The sequence below is a fragment of the Onthophagus taurus genome, chromosome 3 (assembly GCF_036711975.1).
Source record: "Onthophagus taurus isolate NC chromosome 3, IU_Otau_3.0, whole genome shotgun sequence".
Lineage (NCBI taxonomy): Eukaryota > Metazoa > Arthropoda > Insecta > Coleoptera > Scarabaeidae > Onthophagus > Onthophagus taurus.
Genome location: NC_091968.1, coordinates 6,729,657 through 6,753,686, shown reverse-complemented (window position 1 = coordinate 6,753,686; position 24,030 = coordinate 6,729,657). Strand labels below are relative to the sequence as shown.

General features: G+C 34.7%; 1 protein-coding gene across 1 annotated transcript; it reads left to right on the top strand.

The window, feature by feature from the left end:
• The first annotated feature begins 456 nt into the window (after positions 1-456).
• On the top strand, positions 457-23,897 carry LOC111413440 (bZIP_ATF6 domain-containing protein ATf6). The gene is made up of 5 exons (XM_023044417.2): positions 457-678; positions 8,190-9,126; positions 17,030-17,251; positions 17,309-17,688; positions 23,586-23,897. Exons 1-5 carry the CDS (start codon positions 609-611, stop codon positions 23,810-23,812), a joined length of 1,836 nt encoding a protein of 611 aa, XP_022900185.1. The 5' UTR covers positions 457-608; the 3' UTR covers positions 23,813-23,897.
• Positions 23,898-24,030: the final 133 nt, after the last annotated feature.

The window sequence follows — 24,030 nt, the reverse complement described above, 5'->3', positions numbered from 1 at the left end:
GTAGATTCAGAAAAAAATCCTCTTTCTTATTCCATAATAAAAATGGAGGATTGCCATTTGATAAAAATACCAATAACGTCATAACTCGCTTAAAAGTGGCGGAATTGCAAAGAATTTATATCTTTAGACCCGTTTCAAGGATTTTTCCATAAACCATTTATAATGATTTTATCGCCTATATCCGTTACTTTACGGACATTCTGTATAATAAGCTTGCAACATGGATTCCTACAATTATTAATGAATTTTATTTTTAACTGCAATTACGCTCTAAAAATTAATCCATGGCCGTAACCGGACAAAATTATTTAAGTTTCTTTTTTTTTATTAATTTATTGATTTCCTTCAATTTATGAATTAATTTAAAATATTTAATTAATTACCTCCATCTATTAACCAAATTCTATACTAATTATACAACCAACCATAAAAAATGAAATTTCCCCATTATTTTTTGACGTGTACCCAAACAAACGTCATCGATTTGTCTAACATCCAAATAACTCCAACAAACCGGTAGAAAAACGCGTGTGTCCTCAAAATAAAAGTGATTCTGATGAAAGTGTAAGTTGTGGCGGCTTCTCTTATGGTTATGGTTTGTTAAAAAAATGCTCACGACCGAGGAATATGATTACAAAGCTTACGATTTAGAGAATGGAAATAATCAGTTTTTGAATGGTAAGGAAAAAAAAATGTTAAAACAACTATTTTAATTTATAGCTTATAACCTTAATTAACATAGTTGAGAGATAACACGTGGTGGTTAAAAAAATCCATAAATATTTCAAATTTTTATTAAGAAATGAGATAAGGAATGTATTTATGAGTTGTTTTTTATATTTATGATTAACTTCTTTTTGATAATTTCATCAATGATGAGTTATGATTGGAATATAATTATAATATATAAATCCTTTTTCGATTTTCTTTTCAGGAAACAATAATTCGTTTTTAAAAAGGAATAAAAATAAACTTTGGATATAAAAAAATAACCTTGAAAAGTTTATGAACTTGATTTTATTTTGGTCCACATCTCATGAATGTTAATTTTTGGCGAAAACTTTAAATTAATAAAACATTTTTAATTTTTAGTCAAAGAACTTAAATTGAAGCATAAAATATTGTTTAAAATTGTAGTAATTATCTAAGTAGAATCTAAGAATCAATGTGTTTTATGCACATTTTAACTCATCTATGTTAAAAGTATTTTAGTTATGTTTTAGAAATATTGCAAGTTATATGGATCAAGGTAAATAATTTAAATTGTTGAAAAATTGTTTACAACTTTACTACGATATAGAATAAACTTAATTCTTTAAGCCTATATTTTTCTGTTATTGAAGTTTTACTAGCAATCTTAATGTTTTTGAAAGTGTTAATTTTTTAGAAGCTTATTTCTATATAAGAAGTCTAATCTAGAAGTTCTAGTTTTGTTAAAGAGTTAATTAGTCTAGAAGTTTGTAATTTCTTTTATAGACTGCCAACTTGTTGGCAGCATGAGCTACTACATCTCAAAGCTTCTATTCTACAGGGTATAGCCTGTCAACTTGTTGGCAGCATGAGCTATTACATCTAGAACCCTGTAACATCGCTTATAGGCTGCCAACTTGTTGGCAGCATGAGCTATTGTATCCAAAAGCTTCTGTTCTACAGGGTAGCACCTGCCAAATTGTTGGCAGCATGAACTATTGCATCTCAAAGCTTCTATTCTACAGTGTATAGCCTGTCAACTTGTTGGCAGCATGAGCTATTACAGCTAGAACCCTGTAACATCGCTTATAGGCTGCCAACTTGTTGGCAGCATGAGCTATTGTATCCAAAAGCTTCTGTTCTACAGGGTAGCACCTGCCAAATTGTTGGCAGCATGAGCTATTGCATCTCAAAGCTTCTATTCTACAGGGTATAGCCTGTCAACTTGTTGGCAGCATGAGCTATTACATCTAGAACCCTGTAACATCGCTTATAGGCTGTCAACTTGTTGGCAGCATGAGCTATTGTATCCAAAAGCTTTTGTTCTACAGGGTAGCACCTGTCAACTTGTTGGCAGCATAAGGTACTACATCTGGAACCCTGTAACTTCGCTTATAGGAGCGATATATAACATGAGCTACTAGCTACTGAGTTTTGGTAATCTAATGTTTTTAATGTTTGCAGAGTGCTCATGTTCTTTCAGGTGTCCATGTTTATCTATCTATGTTTATTATTCAGTTCACCTGAGATTTTTTGCCTGATTTGAATGCAGGTGTAATGTTGTATTTTTCAAATTGTTCTTGAATTTAGATTCCAGTGATAGATGTGATAGATGTATGTACCGTTTGAAATGACCGTTGAAATCGAAGCTTTTGATCGTTTTCGCGTATAACTTGAAAACGGTCAATGTTATCAAAATTTTCAAAGAGTGATAAAAGTTTCTAAAATAAATTTTCTATTAAAAAGTACAAAAATAAATGTAGGGTTACGAGCGAACAAAAAAGTTCTGGACAAACAAATTTTAGGGACAGTCTGTATAGCATGGTTGCCGCCACCCGATCAAAGTCAAAATTGGTTCAATGATTTTGCTTGATATTTGTTTATCCTGTACTAAATTTCAACGCTCTACCATAAATGGTATTGAAAGTATTTAGAAAAATGTGTTAAAATTTCTGAACTTTGATGGCCCATATCTTGGCCATTTGAAGACTTTTATAATAATTTTTTTTCACGAATCGTCATCATTTTTGCTCTAGTATATTAGGTTAATTTTATTCTCCGAGTCACCGGAACACCCTGTAGATCTCGTCTACAATATTTTTCTCTTCCAGAGGCATATTCAGTTAAAAGAGAATTTTGGGATGGTCACGTCAGTGTAGGTCTTTTTTAAAAAAATATCAAATTTAAGACTTTCGTGATTGGGATCTCATTTTATTTCCAAATCTAAAAAGTTTAATTTCCCTTGGAATTCAAGTTCTGTGGTAAATTCTAGTACACATAGATTGTTAAATATGTTGTGAAGGGCTACAACTTGTTGGCAGCATGAACTATTGCATCTCAGAACTTCTGTTTTACACATGTATATCCTGCTAACTTATTGGCAGCATGAGCTAGTACATCTGGAACCCTGTAACTTCGCTTATAGGCTGCCAACTTGTTGGTGGCATGAGCTATTGTATCTCAGAGCTTCTGTTCTGCAGCGTACCGCCCGCCAACTTGTTGGCGGCATGGGTTACCTACATCTGGAACCCTGTAACTTTGTTTATAAGCTGCCAACTTGTTGGGTGCATGAGCTACTACACCTGGAATCTTGTAACTTTGTGTATAAACCGCCAACAAGTTGGCAGCATGACCTACTTCATCTGGAACCCTATAACATCGCTTATAGGCTGCCAACTTGTTGGTAGCATGTGCTACTGTATCAAAGAGCTTCTGTTCTACAGTGTATAGCCTGTCAACTTGTTTGCAGCATCTGGAACCCAGTAATTTCGTTTATAGGCTGTCAACTTGTTGGCAGCATGAGCTACTACATCTGAAACCCTGTAACTTCGCTTATAGGCTACCAACTTGTTGTTTTCATTATCACGAAAACTTGAAAATTTGAAGGTCAAGCAGAATTAAATAAGAGGGAAATAACGTTAAAAGGCAACAAAGAAAACTGGAAATTGTTCTTAAAGCAATTGTAGATTTCATTTACATTTTTTTAAATTAAGGAGGAAATATGATGTGTGGAAATTTATTTGGAAAAGAGAAACTTTAGCAATGAGTTTAATTTTTGATGTATTTGAAGAAATATCTGTTCTTGTTAAAAAATCCGTTGATGTCATTTAATAGTGGCTTTTTAGTATTTTCTTTATTGAAATGTATAAGGAACTCTTCATGTAGGTCAAGTTTCATGGATTTGTTGACATGTTTTAGTAATCTTATGTTTTCAATGTCTGCAGAGTGTTCTTTCAGGTGTTTGAAGAAAGTGTTTGAATCCTTAGTAAGATGTTTTCGTGCTCTAACTCTCATCACCTTAGATTTTTTGCCTGATTTGAACGCAGGCGTAATGTTGTATTTTTTCAAATTGTTCTTGAATTCAGATTCCAGTAATGGATTGTATGGTATGGCCAGATATTGACTTTTGGACTTTACATTACGATAGATAAGTTTATTGACGAAAATTTTTTGTATATCAGCTAAACTGAAGTCATTGTTTGGACCTATTTTTAATATTTTATAGATCTCGTCTACAATACTTTTCTCTTCCAGAGGCATATTTAGCATTCTGTTAAACATGAATCTAAAATTGGCGTGTTAATGACTTAGGTCCATTACTACCATCTTTTAGTTAAATTTATCTTATAGATAAACCCATCTACTAGCCAATCAAAACGCGTAAAATAGCGGTAACTCTGGTAATAATCCCATAGATAGCATAACCAGAAGATGGTAGTAACGAGCCTTAAACAGTTAAAAGAGAATTTAAAAATAAAAAATTTAAGACATTCGTGATTGCGATCTCTTTTTATTTCCAAAGCTAAAAAGTTTAATTTCTCTTGGTATTCAAGTTCTGATGTAAATTCTAGTACACATAGATTGTTAAAGATGTAGTGAAAGGCTACAAGTTGTTGGCAGCATAAGTTATTGTATCTCAGAGCTTCTGTTCTACAGTGTAGAGCTTGCCAACTGGTTGGCAGCATGAGCTATTACATCTGGAATCTTGTAACTTTGTTTATAAGCATGACCTACTACATCTGAAACCCTGTAACTTCACTTATAGGCTGCCAACTTGTTGGCGGCATGAGCTATTGTATCTCAGAGCTTCTGTTCTACAGTGTGGAGCCTGCCAACTTGTTAGCAGCTTGAGCGACTACATCTGGAACCCTGTAACTTCGCTTATAGGCTGCCAAATTCTTGGCAGCATGAGCTATTGTATCTCAAAGCTTCTGTTCTTCAGTGTAGAGTCTGCCGACTTGTTAGCAGCATGACCTATTGCATCTCAGAGCTTTTGTTCTGCAGCGTACCGCCTGCCAACTTGTTGACAGCATGAGCTACTACACCTGGAAGCCTATAACTTTGTTTATAGGCTGCCAACTTGTTCATACTACGCTTATGTCAGTGTTAAATTGTTTCAAAGTATAACAAAACTGAATAGAACTATGAAATTTCGAAAATTATGAAAAATTAAAGTTACCAAATGTTCTGTTACTAATTGACAGCCGTAAACAAAACTAACCTTACCCAATATTTTTTCAGTCCTTCACGCTATAATTAGGGTTTCAAAACAAACCTGACCTATCGTAACATTCCTTCACGCTTTAATTGGAATTTTTCAGAACCTCTGTTTTACAGCGTAGAGCCTGCCAACTTGTTGGCAGCATGAGTTATTGCATCTCAGAGCTTCTGTTCTATAGTGTATAGCCTGCCAACTTGTTGGCAGCTTGAGCTACTACATCTGGAACCCTGTACTTCGCTTATAGGCTGCCAACTTGTTGGCAGCATGAGCTATTGTATCTCAGAGCTTCTATTCTACAGTGTAGGGCCTGCCAACTTGTTGGCAGCATGAGCTATTACATCTGAAATCTTGTAACTTTGTTTATAAGCTGCCAACTTGTTGGCAGCATGACCTACTACATCTGAAACCCTGTAACTTCGCTTATAGGCTGCCAACTTGTTGGCAGCATGAGCTATTGTATCCCAGAGCTTCTGTTCTACAGTGTAGAGCCCGCCAACTTGTTGGCAGCTTGAGCTACTACATCTGGAACCCTGTAACTTGGCTTATAGGCTGCCAACTTGTTGGCAGCATGAGCTATTGTATCTCAGAGCTTCTGTTCTACAGTGTAGAGCCTGCCAACTTGTTGGCAACTTGAGCTACTACATCTGGAACCCTGTAACTTCGCTTATAGGCTGCCAACTTGTTGGTATCATCAGCTATTCTATCTCAGAGCTTCTGTTCTACAGTGTAGAGCCTGCCAACTTGTTGGCAGTATCAGCTATTACATCTCGAATCTTGTAACTTTGTTTATAAGCTGCCAACTTGTTGGCAGCATGACCTACTACATCTGAAACTCTGTAACTTCGCTTATAGGCTGCCAACTTGTTGGCAGCATGAGCTATTGTATCTCAGAGCTTCTGTTTTACAGTGTAGAGCCTACCAACTTGTTGGCAGCTTGAGCTACTACATCTGGAACCCTGTAACTTCGCTTATAGGCTGCCAACTTGTTGGCAGCATGAGCTATTGTATGTCAGAGCTTCTGTTCTACAGTGTAGAGCCTGCCAACTTGTTAGCAGTATGACCTATTGCATCTCAGAGCTTCTGTTCTGCAGAGTACCGCCTGCCAACTTGTTGGCAGCGTGAGCTACTACACCTGGAAGCCTGTAACTTTGTTTATAGGCTGCCAACTTGTTCATACTACGCTTAGGTCAATGTTAAATTGTTTCAAAGTATAACAAAACTGAATAGAACTATGAAATTTCGAAAATTATGAAAAATTAAAGTTACCAAATGTTCTGTTACTAATTGACAGCCGTAAACAAAACTAACCTTACCCAATATTTTTTCAGTCCTTCACGCTATAATTAGGGTTTCAAAACAAACCTGATCTATCGTAACATTCCTTCACGCTTTAATTGGAATTTTTCAGAGCTTCTGTTCTGCAGCGTACCGCCTGCCCACTTGTTGGCAGCATGAGTTACTATATCTAGAACCCTGTAACTTCGTTTACAGGCTGCCAACTTGTTGGCTGTATGACCTATTGTATCTTAGAACTTCTGTTCTACAGCGTAGAGCCTGCCAACTTGTTGGCAGTATGAGTTATTGCATCTCAGAGCTTCTGTTCTATAGTGTATAGCCTGTCAACTTGTTGGCACCTTGAGCTACTACATCTGGAACCCTGTAACTTCGCTTATAGGCTGCCAACTTGTTGGCAGCATGAGCTATTGTATCTCAGAGCTTCTGTTCTACAGTGTAGAGCCTGCCAACTTGTTGGCAGCATGAGCTATTACATCTGAAATCTTGTAACTTTGTTTATAAGCTGCCAACTTGTTGGCAGCATGACCTACTACATCTGAAATCCTGTAACTTCGCTTATAGGCTGCCAACTTGTTGGCAGCATGAGCTATTGTATCTCAGAGCTTCTGTTCTACAGTGTAGAGCCTGCCAACTTGTTGGCAGCTTGAGCTACTACATCTGGAACCCTATAACTTCGCTTATAGGCTGCCAACTTGTTGGCAGCATGAGCTATTGTATCTCAGAGCTTCTGTTCTACAGTGTAGAACCTGCCGACTTGTTAGCAGCATGACCTATTGCATCTCAGAGCTTTTGTTTTGCAGCGCACCGCCTGCCAACTTGTTGGCAGCATGAGCTGCTACACCTGGAAGCCTGTAACTTTGTTTATAGGCTGCCAACTTGTTCATACTACGCTTAGGTCAATGTTAAATTGTATCAAAGTATAACAAAATTGAATAGAACTATGAATTTCGACAATTATGAAAAATTAACGTTATCAAACGTTCTGTTACTGATTGACAGCCGTAAACAAAACTAACCTTACCCAATATTTTTTCAGTCCTTCACGCTTTAAATTGGAATTTCTTCACAGTATAATAAAGGTTCAAAAGAAAATTGACTTATCCTAACATTACCTAATATTTTTGTCAGAAAATAGACATTTGATTGACATTTGTAAATAAAACTAACCTAACTCAACTCTTTTTTTCTGGAGTCATTGCTAATTTTTTTCAAATCTTACTATGTTAAAACGCATTCTTTGATACTTTGCTGAAACTGCGTAGAACAGGCAAAATAAATTATACGCATCGGGTCAAATTTTTCAGTTTTTGCCGATGGGATGTAAACAAAAGACGATAGCTGTTTGTAGTTTTCGACATTAGCAGCTTCTCGAAAAACGAAATCATGACATGTCAGCTACTTTTTTTTATATCTCTTTTAGTTTCGGAGATTGCTTAATTTGGGACAGCCTTTACATTGTAACTATCAACATTTTCACAAGTTATTTCCATCAGTTTTCAGCATTACTGAAATCAATAAAAATCAACTTCAAATTAATTTATGTAAAAAAATTATTTAAAAATAAATCCAGATAAAAAAGTAACCTTGAAAAGATCATGAACTTGATTCTTAACTTTACAACTGTAAACACGTATTTAAACCTCTAAATACATTCTAATCAGTTTTGTAAATAAACATTAAAATATTTATTTTTATTTTTTAGATTTAGATTTCCATTCAGATGAAGATTTTCTCCAAGCTCTTTCATCAGAATTAGACATCCCATCGCTTTTAAATCCCAACGACGATTTAGGAGTATTAAGTTCCCTGCTGGATCGAACGCCCGATGAAATTCTATCCGAAGTAACTCCCCCCGTCTCAAAATACGATATAAACGATGAAATCGACGAGTTAAAAAAATACGATTTCACCCAAAAAACGTGGAGTTTAGATTCGTTTCCAAACTTACAAGCCGACGTGAAAATCGAATACCCATCTTATTCCCCTAAATCCGACAGCCCAACACCTTCGAGTAGCAGCTCAACATCTCAAAATGAAAGAAACATTAAAGAAGAGATTATTATTGATACCCCACCGATTTCGCCGAATTCCTACGAATTCAACGATAACACAAACGCAGTTTTAAAAGTACCTATCCCGAAAATTACTAAAAATAAAATTAAATCACCTTCAACTACGTTTATTATTGACGATGTTCCCGTTAAGAAACCGAAAGTTGTTAATCAAACTCAAAATGTTAACGTGGTTGTTTTGGAAAACGTCCAAACCGTTCCAATGCAACAAGTAAATGGTTTAACGAATTTAAATAATGGAAATCACACGTATTTTCCGATCGTTATAAATGACGGTTTGGATAGTAAGGCGTTAAAGAGGCAACAGAGGATGATTAAAAATCGGGAATCGGCGAATTTGTCGAGGAAAAAAAAGAAGGAGTATTTGTTATCGTTGGAGAAAAAGGTGCAAGATCTTTCAAGTGAAAATGAAAGTTTAAAGAAAGAAAACGCTCAATTGAAAGAAAAATTAATTAAATTTTGTAAATTAAATGGTATTAATGGACATGTTCAACAAAAAACGATTACTAAAACATTAGTTCTTTGCGCGTTTATATTCACTTTAGGATTTAATCTTGATTATATACGGTAAGTCAAATTCATTTTTTTTTTATTTAATTCATTAACCTTCGAGCCGATTTTATAACACGAGCGGGCGCGTGTCATAAATTTTATGACATCAGGTCCGTATTAATTACGTTATTTTTAATAAAACTGTTAAAATACATTTTGCTAGAGTAAAAATATTTAATTTATATTAAATAATTGTTAAAAACATAAAATCAATCGATTAATTTTTGAAATCTAACAACATTTACAAACTACATACCGGAAATTTTATATAAGTGGCAATATGAATACAGTAACCATAGTTATGAAACTACTGTGTACTTGCACTGTCCCACATAAAATGCAATACAGGCTGTCCCGTATCTTCCTCATCAGAGCATTATATGGTAGTAGGATACATTATTCTGAAGCAATTTTTCTTACAAATTCTTTTCGAAATGTTTATAATAACCGGAACTGTTTAATGACGTCCAATAGCAGATCGTAAATCAGATTCACGTAATCGGCCTCTCCCTCGATGGGTGCTCCGCGCCGCTCATAACACGTTTCTCACGTGTACTGACCAATAGATTCGATACGGAAAGAGAAATAAAGTATTCAGAATAATGTATCCTACAACCGTATAATGCTCTGATGCGGAAGATACGGGACACTCTGTATAGCTTAATAGTACAGGCATTGGGTAGTTTTGCTTGGAAAAAGGTGACGTCATTATGACAATCTTAAGTTTTCGTCCGTCTTGAGATACGCACGGCTAAACCCGAATGTTTAGACCCTATTCTGGGTCTAGTGTTAGTTCTAGTCATCACAATCAATCCCACAATCAAACGCTGAATAACAATTAAAACTAGGATTAATCCAAATGATTCTAGATCTAGGTATTGTGTTAGTTCTAGTGATTGTGCTAGTGTAAAAGTAGAACTAACACTAGACCTAGAACTAGAAACATTCGGATTTAGCCGCACGTCTCTCAAGACGGCTAAACCCCAATGATTGTAGTTCTAGGTCTTGTGTTATTTATAGTGATAGTGCAAAACTAGAACTAAGACTAGACCAAGAACTAGAAACATTCGGATTTTGCCGCATGTCTCTCAATATGGCTAAACCAGAATGATTCAAGTTCTAGGTCTTGTGTTACTTCTAGTGATAGTGCTAGTGCAAAACTAGAACTAATACTAGAACTATGTTAACTAGTTCCATGAATGCGAATTAAATTGATCGGATATTCTTCTCAACCCGAATCTTGCAAAAAGAAATCAGCAAAAACCTGGTTTCCAGAGAATTACAAATTGACAGAAATGTTTTGTTTCCTGATTTGCTGTTCTAAATAATAAGAAATGCGATACAACCCAAAGTAAACTGATCAGATATTCTGTTCAACCCACATCTTGCAAAAAAAATCCTGTAAAACCCAGTTTCCAAAAAAATACATTTCTTAATTCTTCTTCGGAGTTGTAACCTCTATACTGTACAAATCAAATTACAGTATGCAATAAAATCTGATCTGGTTGAGACACTCTCATTTTCTAGAATTAAAGTTGCTTTGAAACATTGTGACGTGATTGGAATGATTTTGTATAAAATGAAAATCTTATAAAATGTCAGGCTGAGTTGCAACTTTTTTTTGTGGATAATGAGGTTAAACCGAGATTTTTTAGAAATAAGGATGAGGTTGAGTTACCGCACAAATAAGTTATGTGCTTTTGCAAAATATTTTAAAAGTCGCTGTACTTCAGCAAAACACTACTAGATTAATAATTCGGAGTAGAATCTTACTCGGGTACGAAATCCAGAAATTAGTACGATAGTTGCACCCTTCTTATGTATAGGAATGAAAATAGAGGCAGACCAATCCTTGGGCCATGTTGATTCAGATTTTGCAAAAGTTAGGAGTAAAAAAAATAGGAGTATTATATCGTTGTATCCTGGATTTTCCTTTTTTTAAGTATGCTGTTACCTCCTCTGCCTTTACTTGCAAGATGTCCGGTTCGTACAGAAGTTCATGTTAAGAATTCTCTCCTCCTTCCCCAGGATCTGTTGATCCTTGAGCATTTCTGTGCATCTAGAATTTTTTAGTAACTAGAACTCAAAAATATCGGGTTTAACCGTGCGTCTTCACTTTGTAGTTCTAGGTTTAGTGTTAGTTCTAGTTCTAATTGTTATTAATCGCTAAATTGTTGTCTATTTTTACAGAAATAAAAGTAAAACTAACACTAGACCTAAAACTTGCACATTTCTCAATATGGCTAAACCGGAATGATTCAAGTTTTAGGTCTTGTGTTACTTCTAGTGATAGTGGTAATGCAAAACTAGAACTATGTTAACTAGTTCTATGATTGCGATGCGATTCAAATTAAATTGATCAAATATTCTTCTCAACCCGAATCTTGCAAAAGAAAATCAGCAAAACCTGGTTTCCACAGAATTACAAATTGACAGAAATGTTTTGTTTCCTGGTTGCTGTTCTAAATAATAAGGAATGCTATACAACCCAAATAAAACTGATCAGAAATTCTGTTCAACCCAAATCTTCCAAAAAATCCTGCAAAACTTGGTTTTCAAAAACATGCAAATTGAAAAAAATATTTTCTTTCCTTATTTGCTGATTTAAATAACAAGGAATGCATTGCAATTCAAATTACGTTGATCAGAAACACTGTTCAACTCAAAAATTCCTCAAAAACTGGTGTCTGCGTCTAAGTTTCCTGATGCTTCTTTGACTATTGATCCAATGAAGTTTAATGTGACTCTTTGTTTTCTAATGTTTGGGATCAGTTGTGCAAGATAAATAGAGGTCAGTCCAGTGACGTTGTTTTTACGTCAGCGCTGGCTGGTGGTCTAGCAGGATCTGGAACAATACCGAGTTCAAGTATGGTACTTCTAGTATAATAAGTTTGTATTCCTCGTCGAGTTTGAACATCAAGGATGATATTTACTTTTATAATAAGGTATGGTCTAAAGCAAGGCTTTTTCATCGTATTACTTTTGGTAATGATCTGGAAATACACTATTTCTCATATTTTCTAAACTCTTCTCGGAGTTGTAACCTCTATACTGTACAGATGAGATTCCAGTATGCAGTAAAATCTGATCTGGTTGAGACATTCATGCTTATAAGGTTGGATTTAAACATTCTGTAATTAAAGATGATTTGAGATATTGTGACGTGATTGTGTATGAAATGAAAATCTTATAAAACGTCAGGCTGAGTTGCAACGTTTTTTTTTATGGATAATGAGGTTATACCGAGATTTTTTAGAAGTAAGGATGAGGTTGGGTTACGGCACAAATAGGTTATGTGCTTTTGCAAAATATTTGAAATGTCGCTGAACTTCAGCAAAACACTTCTAGATTAATTCGGAGCAGAATCTTACTCGGGTACGAAATCAAGGAAATGGTAGGATAGTTGTGCACCCTTCTTATGTATAGAAATGAAAGTAGAGACCACGTTGATTCAGATTTTACAAAAGTTTGGAGTAAGAAAATAGAAGTGTTAAATCGTTGTATACTGGAGATTTTCCTTTTTTTAAGTATGCTATTACCTCCTCCACCTTTGCTTGCAAGATATTCGGTTCGTACAGAATCTCGTTCATGTTAAGAATTCTCTCCTCTTTTCCCAAGATCTGTTGATCCTTGAGCATTTCTGCGCATCTACAATTAGTTAGTTACTAGATTTACTAACTAGAATTAGAAAATATCGGGTTTAGCCGTGCGTCTTAACTTTCTAGTTCTTAGTCTAGTGTTAGTTCTAGTATTGCACTATCACTACCACTAGAAGTAACACAAGATCTAGAACTAGAATCATTCGAGTTTAGCCGTCTTGAGAGACGTGCGGCTAAATACGAATGTTTCTAGTTCTAGGCCTAGTGTTAGTTCTAGTGTTGCACTAGCACTATCACTTGAACTAACACAAGACCTAGAACTAGAATCATTCGGGTTTAGCCGTCTTGAGAGCCGTACGGCTTTATATTTTATTTTTTTACGCAAAAACTAAAGAAGCTTTACAACCCATATTTTTTTTATGGTAATATTCCATGGCGTTAAAAAGTTGTTCTAAAAAAATCAAAGGAGTTGTGAATTTCATCCCCTTAGAGGGCGCTAGGGAAGTTTAATGTACGGTTGAAATTATTAACCTACTGTACATACATACAAAATTTCAAATTCTATGGTTTACTTATACCCGAAATAAAAAATAAAATGTAAATTTGTGGCTCAACTTTGACAGCTCATAGCTCGAAAACAAAAGAGTTGCGACCTTATATTTATATAGTAAAGTTTCCTGATTAAAAACTGAATCATCCTGTATATATATCAAACATATTACTAATTGTGAGTGAATCCCATATGATGCACTGGGCGTCCAGAAATTGGGCCAAAAATTTCATAACGCAAAAAATATAAATCAATAAATCATTTCAGACTAAAAGGATAGGTACTAGGAGCCAAATTGAAGATGTTTTCCTAATCAAATTTTGACCACAACTTAATAATCACAAAGATATAGAACGTTAAAGTTGAAGTAATGGCCGACCATTTCTTACCATATACGGTATTACACTACGTTTAAATTCAAACTGCGAATATTTCGGGGTTACTTAAACAATGCATAATTAACAAAAATAATAAAATCTTTATAATATAGCAGTTACGGCTATTTAAAAATTTGTTAAAACGCTCAAACGGTGATGTTTGTTTATTGAGAACTGCTGCTACCATGTTTTTATTGCTGCCAATCCAGTTGATTTGGTTACTTAGCAACGGACAAGTATTTTAATTATTCTTTACTGAATATCAGCGGTTTTCAAAAATGGACATTAAATTATTTAAAAAATTAACATGCGATATCTATGTAACTATTAAGCTTCTAACAAAACATTATTAAGAAAATCTTTTCAGTTTTACCTCTAGTACCTACCCGTTTAGTCTGCTCCGTATGTTATAAATCACCCTGTCGATATATACATATTTCGATTAACGCAAAACAAAACTCGTAACTGAAAACATTCAAAGAAACGAAAGAAATAAGTAAACTAAAAAATGCATATAGAGAAAATTAATGTGTTTTACTAAAACATTCCAGGCAGTATGGTTTTTTGCATATGCAACATTCGGTATACACTTGTTTTGTCTTTTTTCTGGCTATTTCAGTGCTCTATCCTTCCTTGTTTATTTCATAACATTTATGACACCTCTTCCTGCATATTATTCACTTTTCCTTTCTAGGAATCTGTTGTAAATGATATTTAGCAGTTGACCGCGCATGATTTTGAACTGATCCTGAAAAGGGCAACCTCTTCAGAATTTTGACGTGCGGAGACCACTCTGAAATATCTTCTTCAACTTCAGCATTCTGTTGATTGTTTTGAGGATTTTCCTCTTCACTACTTGAGTCGGGTACAGTATGATGATCAGCTACCCCTTTAGAACCAAAAACGTAGTTATGGTCTCTTACGCTATCGTTACTGTCTTCATCGAAAATTTCGTCAGAACTCTCTGTATCTATTGTGCCATCTTTTAAATTTCTTCTTCATTTTCTTCCGTCATAATATCATTTACATACTTTTGTAACTCCTTTTCAGTAAGAAATCTTCGTGACGCCATTTTATAGCACTAAAAATTTATCATATACAGGGTGATTCATTAGCTCTATGACAAACTTGGGCAGATGAAAGGTGATGCGAAAAAATGTTATATGAATATAGGTCCGCTTCATTTTGGTTAAAGAGTTACAAGCCTTTGAAAATTTTACACAGTTTAATAGGCAAATGAAAATGTAACATAAAAAATAAGTTTAAAAATTACAAAAATTGTTCGAAATGTCCGCCTTCAGCTTGAATGCACGCCTCACATCGACGAAGTAAAGATTCTATCACACGACGTATGATATTTGGATCATTCTGTATGCTATTAGCTGCATCTTGAATTCTGTCCAGTAGTTGCTGACGGGTAGTAATTTCTACATGGTACACAAGCTGCTTCATGTGTCCCCAGAAATAATAATCCAGCGGATTTAGATCTGGGGATCGTGGTGGCCAGACTACTGGACCTCCATTGCCAATCCATTTGTTTGGAAAATGTTCATGTACCCAAGCGATGACTTCTCTTCCTCAATGTGGTGGTGCACCATCGTGCTGATACCACATATTTTGAACGATGTTAAGTGGTACGTCGTCGATAAAATCGAAAAGGTTATGTCCCAAGAAATTTCTGTACATATTTGCATTTAAGCGTTCATTTATCACCCATACAGGTAGCAAAAAATTGTTAAAAATGCCACCCCAAACGTTTACACTAAACCGTTGCTGAAATCTTCCTGGTCTAATTGCATGTGGATTTTGCAAGGACCACACATGTTCGTTATGATAATTATTTATGCCGTCCCTAGTGAAACACGCTTCATCAGACCACAGAACTTGGGAAATGAAGTTATTATTTTGAGCATGTTGCTGAATAATCCAGTGTCAAAATGCTAAGCGTTGCTCAGTATCTCCAGGATGTAATGCTTGAACATTTTGGCGATGAAACGGATGTAACATTTCTCGATTCAACTTTGGGATACTTGTAACATGCTCGCTATATGCCGAGTACTAATTGAAGGGTCGTCAAGTACTAAATCAATAACACGTTCTTCATTTTGTATATTCACATCATGGGGACGAACGGAATGTAGTGGAGCGGGGTTACCTGTTTCTCTCAGTCTGCGAAATGATGCACTAAACACTGTATGGGCAGGTTGATGTCTATTTGGAAACCTACGAAGGTATTCTCTTGCTGCTTGCCGAGCGTTTCCGTTACAAAGCCCGTATACAAAAATAATATCTGCATATTCTTCAGTCGTAAATACATGATGCATTTTCGTTTTCGATCAAAACTCTGACAATTATAAACTTTGAAACACACAGAATAGAGTAAATTGAAATGTTTGACATAAAGAACTCAGTTTTGTTATCACAGCCAACTCTGTATTTGTGTTTCATAATTATTGTTGCGATCTTTACTTCGTCGATGTGAAGAGTGCATTTAAGCTGAAGGCGGACATTTCGAACAATTTTTGTAATTTTTAAACTTATTTTTTATGTTACATTTTCATTTGCCTATTAAACTGTGTAAAATTTTCAAAGGCTTGTAACTCTTTAACCAAAATGAATCGGACCCATATTCATATAACATTTTTTCCTTAGAATCGCATCACCTTTCATCTGCCAAAGTTTGTCATAGAGCTAATGAATCACCCTGTATAATAAATATATAATGATTCTATAAAATATAACAACCTTACCAAAGTACAAATCAAAATTGCACACACTAACTTACCTTTTCACAATGTATAATAAGAAAATAACAAAATTGCTGTTACACAGTAGTTAGCATGGATAATCTGGAACGAACTCTTGAGTTGTGCATTTGTTGCAGCGATTACAAGCTTAGGTGCACCATGTTTGCAGGTGATGCATGTGCACACCAAAAGAAATAGTTCTCTTGTGTAATATTACATCATATAACACAATACATTATGTAAAATACCTACCACTGTCATTAGAACTAACATTAGACTTAGAACTAGAAACATTCAGGTTTAGCCGTCTTAAGCCTTTGAATATATTGAATATTTCTATAAACTCACGAAAAACCGAAAAGATTGAAATATTGAAAAGATGAAAAAAAATTTCGATTCCGACAAAATTGTCATTACGGACCTGTATTTTTCAAAAATGTGTTTCAAAAAATCTTTTATAACTTTTTTTGCCATAAAGACAACGTCAATATATTTCTTTTACATTTTTTTTTTGCATCATGTTCAAAATACATAGTTACATGAATACTTTAGCGTTAATCCTTTCAAATGCAATATAAGGAGATATATTATAAAAACGAAAATGGTGCGCCCGCTCGAAGGTTAAAGAAAAAATTTTTGTTTTAGAAACCCAGTAAGTAGCTCAATTAAAACACATAATGAAGTTTCTCCTATTTTTGATCGTCATCGAAGATCATTATTATGGTCCGACGAAGAAATTTCAAACAGCACCACTTCCAACAATAATAATAATAGTAGCAATAATAATAATCATTCGCAAGAGTTACCAATGTGTCCCATCTACATAAATCAAAGTGAAAATGTTCGATTAGCTTTAGAATTACATCGGTAAGATAAATCTTTTTAATTTTATTTCATTTAATTAATTTAATTTCATTTAATTAGTTGGATAGGAAAACCTTACAATATGTCGGAAGAAATCGACGCTTTCACGAAAGAAAAGCCGCCAACGACGAAAGAAAAAGAAAAGAAATCGAAAAAACCGATAAAATTAAATTCACCGATTTTATCCCCAATTTATTACCGTTTGGGGAAAAAATCGAGGAAGATGCAACAAGTTCCAAACACGGATAGCGAACTTCAAGTTTTCGTCCCAAACATCGATTCGCTTTACTCGGAATTTTTCGAGGCTATTAATAGAAAAGATGACACTTTCTACGTCGTTTCTTTCAGCCCCGATCATATGCTTTTACCTGCTTTGAATTACAACAAAACTTCTCGCCCGAAAATGTCGCTTATTATGCCTTCAATGATGATCTCAAATGGTAAATATTTATAAATTACTCTAACATGATATAATGGACAAAATACTATTAATATTATCGATTTAATAATAATAATCGTTTGAATCCATGTTGCAAGTTAAACATAATAATATGTGAGAAAATATTTTGAGAAAAGTCTTTACTTGCTTTTATTAATTTATTTTAACGGTACCGGTTTCGAGTTTATTAAGAACTCATCATCAGCCGAATCTACAATTAACAGTTTACTGACCGCCTGCCAACTTGTTTGCAGCATGAGCTACTTCATCTTGAAGCTTGTAACTTTGCTTATAGGCTGCCAACTTGTGGACAGCACGAGCTATTGCATCTCAGAATTTCTATTTTACAGTGTATTGCCTGCCAACGTGTTGGCAGCATGAGCTACTACATCAGGAACTCTGTAACTTCACTCATAGCCTGCGAACTTGTTGGCAGCATGAGCTACTACATCTGGAACCCTGCAACTTCACTTATAGGCTGCCAACTTGTTGGCAGCATGAGCTATTGTCTCTCAAAACTGCTGTTCTACAGCGTAGAGCCTGCCAACGTGTTGGCAGCAGGAGCTATTGCATCTCAGAGCTTCTGTTCTACAGTTTATAGCCTGACAACTTGTTGGCAGCATGAGCTACTACATCTGGAACCTTGTAACTTCGCTTATAGGCTGCCAACTTGGTGGCAGCATGAGCTATTGCATTTCAGATCTTCTGTTCTGCTGTGTATAGCCTGCCAACTTGTTGGCAGCATGAGCTATTGCATCTCAGATCTTCTGTTCTGCTGTGTATAGCCTGCCAACTTGTTGGCAGCATGAGCTATTGCATCTCAGATCTTCTGTTCTACAGTGTATATCCTGCTAACTTTTTGTCAGCTTGAGCTACTACATCTGGAACCTTGTATACTCTTCCACATCCAGATCGGTTTTTATGACAATCATAAATAAAAGCCAGGGTGATTTTTGCCCGCTCGAGTACCTGAAAAGATTTATGACAGTCAGACAAAGACAGTCGAACTCAAATTTTTTTAAACTAAAATTTAATAAAAAAGTCTTGGAAAAAATTTACTTTAAGGAATGTCTAAATAATAGAATAACAAAACTTTAAAGAATCTAATTATCCTCTGCCCTTTTTGTGAGTAGACATGCATGCTTTCTCAAAACATTTCTTGGAGAAAATATATACTTAATATTAGAAACACAACAAAAGCCAATTACAATTTAAAAATTTAGCTGTAAGAGTTAAATGTATTGAAACCCCATGTATCGTTTATACAAAGCTGTAAGATTTAGCTGTAAACATAAAGTTGGTCAACTTTTCTAAATTTACAGCATCATACATGCGCAAGACGACCTCAATCAGCTGTATCCAATGATCGGCCGGTGTAAATAGCGCGTTATAACCTAACCTCAACTGTTGTTTATTTCTGTGCCAACAAAATGAGTGAATACGATGAAAAATTAACTAAAATTGTTGAGAACTACCGATATATTTATGATAAAATATGTTCTGAACATAAAGATAAGATATTGGTAGAAAATATCAACACAAAAACCAGTAATATTTTGTTTCTTGAGGTTGCGATTCTGTAAATCTTAAACTCTGTAAAAATAAATTTTTTTCTTAAAGCTAAATAAAATGCTCAAATCTAAATCTTTAAATTTAAAGTTACTGCTAAATTCTGTATAAACCCGGCATTTATATAATAAGAGAATAATGAGTATATGTATATCACCCTATTCTTAAACTAAAATTAGAACTAATACTAGAAACTTTCGGGTTTCTAGTTCCGAAAGTTTCTAGTGTTAGTTCTAATTTTAGTTTAATTCACACCGGCCGTGAAAGCCTTCGTACTTACACCCTATTCTTTTTCTATAATTTGCAAGTATAGTTTCTGATATTTCTGGTGGTTTTTATGACCCTCAGAAACAGTAGTGGCAGTAATTATCACCCTGAAAAAGTACCTGTACGTGATTTATGATAGGCCCTCCTAGCGAACTAGATCCAGGGACGCACTTCTTTTTTTATTTTATTTTAAATTAAAAACTCTTAAACAGTATTTAGCGTACTAATTATTGTTTACATTCGAAAAATACAAATTTTGATTAAATTGTTGTATTTTCACACAAAGTAATGGTATTTCAGTTTTTGAATATTATGTTGTTGTAATTTTCCTTAATGCGGATCTGAACAACTCACGCCAGTGTTTTGGGTTCGTAAACTACCTGTTTACAACATAAAAACCACCAGAAATATCGGAAACTATAAAGTGTGTTCTTTAATGCGGCCCTGAGTGAGGAATCCCAGCATTCTACAATGGGAAACTACCTGTTTCAACCCCAGCTTTGTTCGTTTTACAACTACAGTAGGAAAGTGACAGAGTCATAAAAACCGATCGCCTTGTGGAAGACTATAACCTCGCTTATTGGCTTCCAACTTGTTGGCAGCATGAGCTATTATATCTCAGAACTTCAGTTTTATAGTGTAAAGCCTGCCAACTTGTTGGCAGCATGAGCTATTGCATCACAGATCTTCTGTTCTACAGTGTATAGCGAAATCCTGTATAGTTTTCGATATTTCTGGTGGTTTTTATGACCCTCAGAAATAGTAATGGCAGTAATTATCACCTTGAAAAAGTACCTGGACGTGATTTATGATAAGTCCTCCTAGCGAACTAGGTCCAGGGACGCACTTCTTTTTTTATTTTATTTTAAATCCAACAAAATAAAACAGAAATGTAGTAAAGAATATAAATTTACTTATACTTAAATGATATTACAAAAAAAATCAAGTATTAATTAATAATATAAAAATGAAAACATATATTTTTTATAGTTATTTTAGAATTAGTGTGAAAAGATAATAAGTTATACAGGGTGTCACACAAAAAACGCCCCAAGCTGTAACTCTGTCATTTATATTCTGATTTTCATGACCGAGACATCAAATGAAATGGTTTGATGAATACTATGGTAATAAATTTTTTTCAAGGCCATCTTCAATTTTAAGCGATAATTAAGTTTTGTTTTTCAAATTGCTCCATATATTTGTCTTCACGTCATTAGATAGAGATTGTTTTTCTGAATCCACTGATGTGCAATACATCCACTTTGAATGTAATTTTAGCAGAAAAAAGACACCTGTCATTTACCTTCCGATTTTTATGAACGAGGCAACAAATGAAATGGTTTGATGAATGCTATGATTCATGCTACAAATAAGCTTTTTCCAACGCCATCTTCGATTTCAACCGATTATCAACTTTTGATTTTCAAATTGCTCGGTATGTTTTTCTTCACGTTATGGGATAGAAATTGTTTTCTGAGCCCATTGATGTACAATACATTAACATTAATTGTAATTTTAGCAGAGAAAAACAATTAAAACATTTTCCGAACATTGTCTTAGTCACTTCTGTAATACTGCAGTGTGCCATGGAAAAAAATAACACGCAAAACTGATAACAGTCATTAAATGCTATTTCAATGCCCAAGCAGTTGTAAATGATACTTACAAGTTGGTTTTTCATTTATCCCATGGCACACTACAGTATAACACAAGTGACTTTAAGAGAATGTTCAGAAACTATTTTAATGTTTTTCTATGCTACAATTACAATTAATGTTGATGTATTGTACATTAATGGATTCAGAAAAAAAAAACTCTATCCAATAGCGTGAAGAAAAACATACCGAGCAATTTGAAAATCAAATGTTGACAATCGCTAGAAATTGAAGATGGCGTTGGAAAAAGTTTATTTGTAGCATGAATCATAGTATAGTATTCATGAAACCATTTCATTTGATAACCCGCTCATGAAAATCGGAATGTAAATGACAGAGTTACAGCTTGGGGCGTTTTTTGTGTGACACCCTGTATAATTATAATCATAAATTATTTAAAAAGATGTACTTTTTAGATAGATTTAAATAAATTGTTGTATTTTCACACAAAGTAATGGTATTTAAGTTTTTAAATATTATGTTTTTGTAATTTCCGTTAATGCGGACCTGAACAGCTCACGCCAGAGTTTGGGGTTGGTAAACTATCTGTTTACAATTTCGTCTTTGTTCGTTATATTACTGCAATGAAGACATAAAAACCACCAGAAGCTTCTCTGCTACAGTGTATAGCCTGCCAACTTGTTGGCAGCTTGAGCTACTACATCTGGAACCTTGTAACTTCATTTATAGGCTGCCAACTTGTTGACAGCATAAGCTATTGTATCGCAGAACTTCTGTTCTACAGTGTAGAGCCTGCCAACTTGTTGGCAGCATGAGCTATTGCATCTCAAAGCTTCTGTTCTACACTGTATAGCTTACCAACTTGTTGGCAGCATGAGCTACTACATCTGCAACCGTGTAACTTCACTTATAGGCTGCCAACTTAATGGCAGTATAAGTTATTGTATCTCAGAGCTTCTGTTCTATAGTGTAGAGCCTGCCAACTTGTTGGCAGCATGAGCTATTACATTTGGAACCCTGTAACTTCGCTTATAGGCTGCCAACTTGTTGGCAGCATGAGCTATTACATCTGAAAGCTTATAACTTCGTTAATAAGCTGCCATTTTGTTGGCAGCATAAGCTATTGTATCGCAGAACTTCTGTTCTACAGTGTAGAGCCTGCCAACTTGTTGGCAGCATGAGCTATAGCATCTCAAAGCTTCTGTTCTACAGTGTATAGTCTGCCAACTTGTTGGCAGCATGAGCTACTACATCTGCAACCGTGTAACTTCATTTATAGGCTGCCAACTTGTTGGCAGTATAAGTTATTGTATCTCAGAGCTTCTGTTCTATAGTGTAGAGCTTGCCAACTTGTTGGCAGCATGAGCTACTATATTTGGAACCCTGTAACTTCGCTTATAGACTGCCAACTTGTTGGCAGCATGAGCTATTACATCTGAAAGCTTATAACTTCGTTAATAAGCTGCCAACTTGTTGGCAGTATAAGTTGTTGTATCTCAGAGCTTCTGTTCTATAGTGTAGAGCCTGACAACTTGTTGACAGCATGAGCTACTATATTTGGAACCCTGTAACTTCGTTTATAGACTGCCAACTTGTTGGCAGCATGAGCTAAAACATCTGCAACCGTGTAACTTCACTTATAGGCTGCCAACTTGTTGGCAGTATAAGTTATTGTATCTCAGAGCTTCTGTTCTATAGTGTAGAGCCTGCCAACTTGTTGGCAGCATGAGCTACTACATCTGGAACCCTGTAATATCGTTTATAGGCTGTCAACTTGTTGTCTCCAGACGCACGGCTAAACCCGAAACTTTCTAGTCTAGTGTTCTATTTTATTCAATTTCATCAGGCGGTTAGAACTATGTTAGCGTCAATATCGTACAATAACGCGTTATCGAGATGTCATTATTTCATATAATGTAATTTTTTTTTTAAATTGATCAGAAAAAATAAAAATACTGCCATATTTAGTACTTTTTAGGCAATGTGTGGTCGAAATTTAGAATTTTTAGAATGAACCGTTCCCGTGTAAAAAAATCACAATGTCTTTTTCGCCGATCGTCCGAAATCGCGTACATTTTTTCATTATAGCTATGATAATTACTATACGAGTGGGAGACAAAATTTGAAATTACCACACATTATAAAGAATTAAATTTCGCGTCCAGCTCGATTTTTTTTATGAAGTAGTTTTTTTGTTATTCAAGTTCAAAGTGAGGGGCAAAAACTTTTGAATCCGATAACAGTTTTAATTGTTATTCGGCGTTAGTTTATTGAATTAAAATTAGAACTAACAAATTAAGCATTTGCTAATTATTCAAAGTGTCAAATAGTAGTTGCTCATCTATGCGTGACGTCACGAACGGGCCTTCGAACTGTCACTCCTTTTGCAGTATTAGTCCATTATATCGATTTTATATTTATTTAATATTTATTTTTTTTGTAGATTCAAATTCGAATGCTTCAAATACGATTCCTTTAATGCAAATTGACTGTGAAGTTTTAGACACAAGATTAATTTACGTCAAAGATCGAATAATACCGGAGCATTTAAAATCGACGAATAGTTCGAGTTTTAAGGAAGAAGAGGATGTCGGTGAAAGAGATCGCGAGGAGAGGTTCATGCCGTATTTTATACGTAAGAAATTGAGAGGGTTAAATGGGATTAATTAATTTAATTAATTAATATAAATTAGTTAATTTTGTTGTGTTAAAAATGTACAAAAATGAATTTATAACTTTATAAAAGACTTAGAAATGGCATAAAAATTGAGTTCAAAAAAATGATGTTGATAAAAGAAACTAGTGTGTTAATTTTAATTTTTTTCTTCTGTGATTTTTTTAAGGTCGAGAACATGTATTAAATACGTAAAATATTTTCATCTTTTTTC